At 40.2% G+C, this 9,809-nt stretch overlaps 1 protein-coding gene across 1 annotated transcript; it reads left to right on the top strand.

The window, feature by feature from the left end:
- Positions 1-5,410: 5,410 nt before the first annotated feature.
- On the top strand, positions 5,411-6,315 carry LOC137309914 (endo-beta-1,4-xylanase Xyn10C-like; the record flags this gene model as incomplete). The annotated part of the gene is made up of 2 exons (XM_067977916.1): positions 5,411-5,577; positions 6,262-6,315. Coding segments are annotated over 2 exons (221 nt in total), but the record flags the coding sequence as incomplete, so codon positions are not given.
- Between the last annotated feature and the right edge of the window lie 3,494 nt (positions 6,316-9,809).

The following is a 9,809-nucleotide window of genomic DNA, read 5'->3' as shown; positions in this document are numbered from 1 at the left end:
CTGTACATTGTACAGTACACAGTGGGTAAAAGGGAACGATTCACTCCTGTCTGGGACTGTACGGCTCGTGTGTGTCTCAGTGTCAGCTCCTGTACATTGTACAGTACACAGTGTGTAAAAGGGAACGATTCACTCCTGTCTGGGACTGTACGGCCCCGTGTGTGTCTCAGTGTCAGCTCCTGTACATTGTACAGTACACAGTGTGTAAAAGGGAACGATTCACTCCTGTCTGGGACTGTACGGCCCCGTGTGTGTTTCAGTGTCAGCTCCTGTACATTGTACAGTACACAGTGGGTAAAAGGGAACGATTCACTCCTGTCTGGGACTGTACGGCCCGTGTGTGTCTCAGTGTCAGCTCCTGTACATTGTCCAGTACACAGTGGGTAAAAAGGAACGATTCACTCCTGTCTGGGACTGTACGGCCCGTGTGTGTCTCAGTGTCAGCTCCTGTACATTGTACAGTACACAGTGGGTAAAAGGGAACGATTCACTCCTGTCTGGGACTGTACGGCCCGTGTGTGTCTCAGTGCCAGCTCCTGTACGGCCCCTGTGTGTCTCAGTGCCAGCTCCTGTACGGCCCGTGTGTGTCTGAGTGTCAGCGCCCTGTACGGCCCGTGTGTGTCTGAGTGTCAGCTCCTGTACGGCCCGTGTGTGTCTCAGTGCCAGCTCCTGTACGGCCCGTGTGTCTGAGTGTCAGCGCCCTGTACGGCCCGTGTGTGTCTCAGTGCCAGCTCCTGTACGGCCCGTGTGTGTCTCAGTGCCAGCTCCTGTACGGCCCGTGTGTGTCTCAGTGTCAGCTCCTGTATGGCCCCTGTGTGTCTCAGTGTCAGCTCCTGTACGGCCCCTGTGTGTCTCAGTGCCAGCTCCTGTACGGCCCGTGTGTGTCTGAGTGTCAGCGCCCTGTACGTCCCCTGTGTGTCTCAGTGCCAGCTCCTGTACGGCCCGTGTGTGTCTCAGTGTCAGCTCCTGTACGGCCCGTGTGTGTCTCAGTGTCAGCTCCCTGTACGGCCCCTGTGTGTCTCAGTGCCAGCTCCTGTACGGCCCCTGTGTGTCTCAGTGCCAGCTCCTGTACGTCCCCTGTGTGTCTCAGTGCCAGCTCCTGTACGTCCCCTGTGTGTCTCAGTGCCAGCTCCTGTACGGCCCGTGTGTGTCTGAGTGCCAGCTCCTGTACGTCCCCTGTGTGTCTCAGTGCCAGCTCCTGTACGGCCCGTGTGTGTCTGAGTGCCAGCTCCTGTACGGCCCGTGTGTGTCTCAGTGTCAGCTCCTGTACGTCCCCTGTGTGTCTCAGTGCCAGCTCCTGTACGGCCCGTGTGTGTCTCAGTGCCAGCTCCTGTACGGCCCCTGTGTGTCTCAGTGCCAGCTCCTGTACGGCCCGTGTGTGTCTCAGTGCCAGCTCCTGTACGGCCCCTGTGTGTCTCAGTGTCAGCTCTTGTACGGCCCGTGTGTGTCTGAGTGTCAGCGCCCTGTACGTCCCCTGTGTGTCTCAGTGCCAGCTCCTGTACGGCCCCTGTGTGTCTCAGTGCCAGCTCCTGTACGGCCCGTGTGTGTCTCAGTGTCAGCTCCTGTACGTCCCCTGTGTGTCTCAGTGCCAGCTCCTGTACGGCCCGTGTGTGTCTGAGTGCCAGCTCCTGTACGGCCCGTGTGTGTCTCAGTGCCAGCTCCTGTACGTCCCCTGTGTGTCTGAGTGCCAGCTCCTGTACGGCCCGTGTGTGTCTCAGTGCCAGCTCCTGTACGGCCCGTGTGTGTCTGAGTGTCCGCGCCCTGTACATGTCCAGTATCTGCACCGATGACAGAACGCTCTGTGTTTGTCTTTGCCTCCGTGAACTTGCCGCCTTCAGTCCTTTCTCACAAAGCTTCTCGTTAGCTCCTTCTGGAAGGTGTTAAAAGACTGAGATATTAGATGCGGTGAGTGACGAGGCCGCACTGTTTGCTGTGATCTATCCCTGGCCTGCAGATCCCATGTGCAGATTAGCTTTGCAAGGAAACTAACTCTCTCTCCCCCTCCCTCGCTGAGCTGGCACAATGCCCATGGCAGCTGAGTATTGGACATGGCAAGCAATAGATCAGAGAGACGAGAACTCCAATACCAACCCACCTTGGTGAGTATTGACATGTGTTGAGTGGTTTGTTGGCGACTGGGGGTGGGAAGGGTTAGGCTGACTCGCGTTTGACTGAGGCAACAGAGACCAATCGCTCCTCCGCACCCCCCCTTTCTTGTCTGCGAGCTGATCCGTGTGGTTCTTAACGTTTAATTATATGAAAAGCGGTAAGTGAGGGTGTAGAGGAAGCTGTGCCCAGGAGACCCAGAGTCAGCGGCTGAATCTCACACAGCCTGCGGTATTTATAAATCCAACAGCTCAGCTTACATTCCTCAGGGTCCTCTCTCTCTCTCTCTCTCTCTCTCTCTCGCTCCGGCAGAATGCCCACACACTTCACACTGCACATCACATCTTGATACTTCCCACCACTTCTGGGCCCTCGACAACTGAGCTCACCTGAGGACTCCCAGAGCGGGGACTAAAATGTCCAACTGTGTCTTCCCAGACAGAGGGGAACCTCTTCTGACCTGGGCTCAACGTACTCCCTGGTGTCACACTGAGTTCTCCAAAGCACGACGATCGACCTCATCAACAATCCATCCATCAGATCTTCAACGATTCACCAGATCATCAATAATCATCAAATCACCAACAATCATTAATAATCATCAAATCATCAGTAATCATCAACAGTCCATCAGATCATCAACAATCATCAAATCACCAACGATCCATCAAATCATCAAGCATTATTGTCAACAATCCATCAATTCATCATTGATCCATCAAAGCATTAAAAATCATCAAATCAACAAGCATCATCATCAACAATCATTAACAATACATCAGATCATCAACAATCATCAAATCACCAACGATCCATCAAATCATCAAGCATTATTGTCAACAATTCATCATTGATCCATCAAAGCATTAAAAATCATTAAATCAACAAGCATCATCATCAACAATACATCAGATCATCAACAATCATCATCAACAATTCACCAGATCACCAACAATCATCACTTCAACAATCCAACAAATCATCAACAATCCATCAAATCATCAACAATCCATCAAATCATCAACAATCACCATCAACAATCCATCAAATCACCGATAAACATCAACAATCCATCAAAACACCAACAATCACCATCAACAATTCATTAAAACACCAATGACCATCAGCAACAATCCATCAAATCATCAACAATCATCAAATCAACAATCATCAAATCAACAATCCATCAAATCACCAATGACCATCATAAGCAATCCATCAAGTCATTAACAATGCATTAAAACACCAACAATCATCATCAACAATCCATCAAATCATCAATGACCAGCAATAATCCATCAAATCAGCAACAATCATCATCAACAATCCATCAGATCATCAACAATCATCAAATCAACAATCCATCAAATCACCAATGACCATCATAAACAATCCATCAAATCATCAACAATCCATCAAATCATCAACAGTCACCATCAGCAATCTATCAAATCACCAATGACCAGCAATAATCCATCAAATCATCAACAATCATCATCAACAATCCATCAAATCATCAACAATCACCATCAACAATCCATCAAATCACCGATGACCATCAATAATCCATCAAATCATTAACAATCTTCTTCAAATCATCAACAATCACCATCAACAATCCATCAAATCACCAATGACCATCAACAATCATCAAATCATCAACAATCCATCAAATCATCAACAATCCATTAAATCACCAATAATCATCATCAACAATCTATCAATTAAACAATAATCATCAACAATCCATCAAACCATCAACAATCCTCATCAAATCAACTATCCATCAAATCATCAACAATCCATCAATTCAACAATAATCATCTTCAACAATCCATCAAACCATCAACAATCTTCTTCAAATCATCAACAATCCATCAAATCACCAACAATCCATCAAATCACCAACAATCATCAACAATCCATCAAATCAACAATCCATCAAATCATTAACAATCACCATGAACAATCTATCAAATCATCCACAATCACCATGAACAATCCATCAAATCATCCACAATCACCATCAAGAATCCATCAAACCATCAATAATCATAATCAACAATCCTTCAAATCATCAACAATCCATCAACTCATCAATAATCCATCAAACCATCAACAATCTTCATCAAATCATCAACAATCCATCAACTCATCAACAATCATCATCAACAATCCATCAAATCATCAACAATCACCATCAAATCATCAACAATCTATCAAATCATCAACAATCATCATCAACAATCATCATCAAATCATCAACAATCACCATCAAATCATCAACAATCCATCAAATCATCAACAATCATCATCAACAATCCATCAAATCACCAATAATCAACAATCCATCAAATCATCAACAATCACCATCAAATCATCAACAATCCATCAAATCATCATCAACAATCCATCAATTCATCAACAGTCATCATCAACAATCCATCAAATCACCAATAATCAACAATCCATCAAATCATCAACAATCACCATCAAATCATCATCAACAATCCATCAAATCAACAATCCATCAAACCATCAGCAATCTTCATCAAATCATCAACAATTATCATCAACAATCCATCAAAGCACCAATAATCATAATCAACAATCCATCAAATCATCAACAATCACCATCAAATCATCATCAACAATCCATCAAATCAACAATCCATCAAACCATCAGCAATCTTCATCAAATCATCAACAATTATCATCAACAATCCATCAAAGCACCAATAATCATAATCAACAATCCATCAAATCATCAACAATCACCATCAAATCATCTACAATCCATCAAATCATCAACAATCCATCAAATCATCAAAAATCCATCAAATCATCAACAATCATCATCAACAATCCATCAAATCATCATCAACTATCCATCAAATCAACAATCCATCAAACCATCAGCAATCCATCAAATCATCATCATCAATCTTACCATCAATGTCACCATCAATATCACCATCATCATCATCACCAATATCACCATCAATTTCATCATCAATATCACCATCAATATCATCATCATCATCAATATCACCATCAAAATCACCATCAATATCATCATCATCATCAATATCATCATCATTAACATCATCATCAATATCATCATCATCAATCTTACCATCAATATCACCATCATCATCATCACTAATATCACCATCAATTTCCTCATCAATATCACCATCAATATCATCATCATCAATATCATTATCAATATCACCATCAATATCATCAATATTATCATCATCAATATCACCATTAATATCATCATCATCAATATCATCATCAGCAGCATCAATACCATCAATATCACCATCATCAACAATATCATCAACAATATCAACATTATCATCAGCATCAATATCATCATCAATATCACCATCATCAATATCATCAACAATATCGTCATCAATATCATCAACAATATCACCATTAATATCATCAACATTATCATCAGCATCAATATCATCATCAATATCACTATCATCATCAATATCATTATCAAAATCATCATCTTCAATATCATCACCATCAATATCATCATCATCAATATCACCATCAATATCATCATCAATATTATCATCAAAATCATCATCAATATCATCATCATCAATATCATCATCAATATCACCATCAATATCACCATCATCATCAATATCATCATCATTAACATCATCATCAATATCATCATCATCAATCTTACCATCAATATCACCATCATCAATATCACCATCATCATCATCACCAATATCACCATCAATTTCATCATCAATATCACCATCAATATCATCATCATCAATATCACCATCAATATCATCATCATCAATATCACCATCAAAATCACCATCAATATCATCATCAATATCACCATCAATATCATCAAAATCAATATCATCATCATCAATATCACCATCAATATCATCAACAATATCATCATCAATATCATCATTAATATCATCATCAATATCACCATCAAAATCTCCATCAATATCATCAACAATATCATCATCATCAATATCATCATTAATATCATCATCAATATCACCATCATCAACAATATCATCATCATCAATATCATCATTAATATCATCATCAATATCATCATCAATATCATCATTAATATCATCATCATCAATATCACCATCATCATCAATATCATCATCATCAATATCACCATCATCATCAATATCATCATTAACACCATCATCAATATCACCATCATCATCAATCTTACCATCAATATCACCATCATCAATATCATCATCATCATCATCACCAATATCACCATCAATTTCATCATCAATATCACCATCAATATCATCAACAATATCACCATCAATATCACCATCAAGATCGTCATCATCAATATCACCAACAATATCATCAATTTCATCATCAATTTCATCATCAATATCGCCATCAATTTCATCATCATCATCACCATCAATATCATCATCATCAATATCAACATCAAGATCGTCATCATCAATATCACCATAATCATCATCACCAATATCACCATCAATTTCATCATCAATATCACCATCAATATCATCATCAATATCACTATCAATATCGCCATCATCACCAATATCACCATCAATTTCATCATCAATATCACCATCAATATCACCATCCATATCACCATCAATATCACCATCAATATCACCATCTATATCACCATCAATATCACCATCAATTCATCATCATCAATATCATCAATATCACCATCAATATCACCATCCATATCACCATCAATATCACCATCAATATCACCATCAATTTCATCATCAATATCACCATCAATATCACCATCAATTTCATCATCAATATCACCATCCATATCACCATCCATATCACCATCCATATCACCATCCATATCACCATCAATATCACCATCAATATCACCATCAATTTCATCATCATCAATATCACCATCAATATCACCATCAATTTCATCATCAATATCACCATCAATATCACCATCCATATCACCATCAATATCACCATCAATATCACCATCCATATCACCATCAATATCACCATCAATATCACCATCCATATCAGCATCAATATAGCCATCAATATCACCATCCATATCACCATCAATATCACCATCCATATCACCATCAATATCACCATCCATATCAGCATCAATATCACCATCCATATCACCATCCATATCACCATCAATATCACCATCAATATCACCATCCATATCAGCATCAATATCACCATCAATATCACCATCAATATCACCATCCATATCACCATCAATATCATCATCCATTTCATCATCAATATCACCATCAATATCACCATCCATATCACCATCCATATCACCATCCATATCACCATCCATATCACCATCAATATCACCATCAATATCACCATCCATATCAGCATCAATATCACCATCAATATCACCATCCATATCACCATCAATATCACCATCCATATCAGCATCAATATCACCATCAATATCACCATCAATATCACCATCAATATCACCATCAATATCACCATCCATATCACCATCCATATCACCATCAATATCACCATCCATTTCATCATCAATATCATCATCAATATCACCATCCATATCACCATCCATATCACCATCAATATCACCATCAATATCACCATCCATATCACCATCAATATCACCATCCATATCACCATCAATATCACCATCAATATCACCATCCATATCACCATCAATATCACCATCAATATCACCATCAATATCACCATCAATATCACCATCAATATCACCATCCATATCAGCATCAATATCACCATCAATATCACCATCAATATCGCCATCCATATCACCATCAATATCACCATCAATATCACCATCCATATCAGCATCAATATCACCATCAATATCACCATCAATATCACCATCAATATCAGCATCAATATCACCATCAATATCAGCATCAATATCACCATCAATATCACCATCAATATCACCATCCATATCACCATCAATATCACCATCCATATCACCATCAATATCACCATCAATATCACCATCAATATCACCATCCATATCACCATCAATATCACCATCAATATCACCATCAATATCACCATCCATATCAGCATCAATATCACCATCAATATCACCATCAATATCACCATCAATATCACCATCCATATCACCATCCATATCACCATCAATATCACCATCCATATCAGCATCAATATCACCATCAATATCACCATCCATATCACCATCCATATCAGCATCAATATCACCATCAATATCACCATCAATATCACCATCCATATCACCATCCATATCACCATCAATATCACCATCAATATCACCATCAATATCACCATCAATATCACCATCAATATCACCATCCATATCAGCATCAATATCACCATCAATATCACCATCAATATCAGCATCAATATCACCATCAATATCACCATCAATATCAGCATCAATATCACCATCAATATCACCATCAATATCACCATCCATATCACCATCAATATCACCATCAATTTCATCATCATCAATATCACCATCAATATTATCATCAAAATCATCATCCATATCACCATCAATATCACCATCAATATCACCATCCATATCACCATCAATATCACCATCATATCACCATCAATATCACCATCCATATCACCATCAATTTCATCACCATCAATATCACCATCCATATCACCATCAATATCACCATCAATATCTCCATCAATATCACCATCAATATCACCATCAATATCACCATCAATATCACCATCCATATCACCATCCGTATCACCATCCATATCGCCATCAATATCACCATCAATATCACCATCCATATCACCATCCATATCAGCATCAATATCACCATCAATATCAGCATCAATATCACCATCAATATCACCATCAATATCACCATCCATATCACCATCAATATCACCATCAATTTCATCATCATCAATATCACCATCAATATTATCATCAAAATCATCATCCATATCAGCATCAATATCACCATCAATATCACCATCATATCACCATCCATATCACCATCAATATCACCATCAATATCACCATCAATATCACCATCCATATCACCATCAATTTCATCACCATCAATATCACCATCCATATCACCATCAATATCACCATCCATATCACCATCAATATCACCATCAATATCTCCATCAATATCACCATCAATATCACCATCAATATCACCATCAATATCACCATCCATATCACCATCCGTATCACCATCCATATCGCCATCAATATCACCATCCATATCTCCACCGTCACCGTGAATGTCCCTGAATTCTCTGGCTGTGTTTCGACTCTCCTCTCACTCACCTTCACCCAGGACAGGACGGTCGGCTCTCCACCAGTCCTCAGCCCGCACTGATTGTAACTCTATAATGAGGCTCTCCCTCGGACTGCCCTCCCCGGTCCCTCGATTCCCTCCTCCCCTCAGGACCTTTCTGTAACTCGAAATGAGGCTATCCCTCGGACTGCCCTCCCCGGTCCCTCGATTCCGTCCTCCCCTCAGGACCTTTCTGTAACTCTATAATGAGACTCTCCCTCGGACTGCCCTCCCCGGTACCTCGATTCCCTCCTCCCCTCATGGCCTTTCTGTAACTCTATATATGAGGCTCTCCCTCGGGAACAGATTCTGGAGTAACTA

The sequence above is a fragment of the Heptranchias perlo genome, unplaced genomic scaffold (genome assembly GCF_035084215.1).
Source record: "Heptranchias perlo isolate sHepPer1 unplaced genomic scaffold, sHepPer1.hap1 HAP1_SCAFFOLD_1908, whole genome shotgun sequence".
NCBI classification, from domain to species: Eukaryota; Metazoa; Chordata; class Chondrichthyes; order Hexanchiformes; family Hexanchidae; genus Heptranchias; species Heptranchias perlo.
The sequence above is the reverse complement of the archived record's forward strand: the minus strand, read 5'-3'. Positions and strand labels throughout refer to the sequence as shown.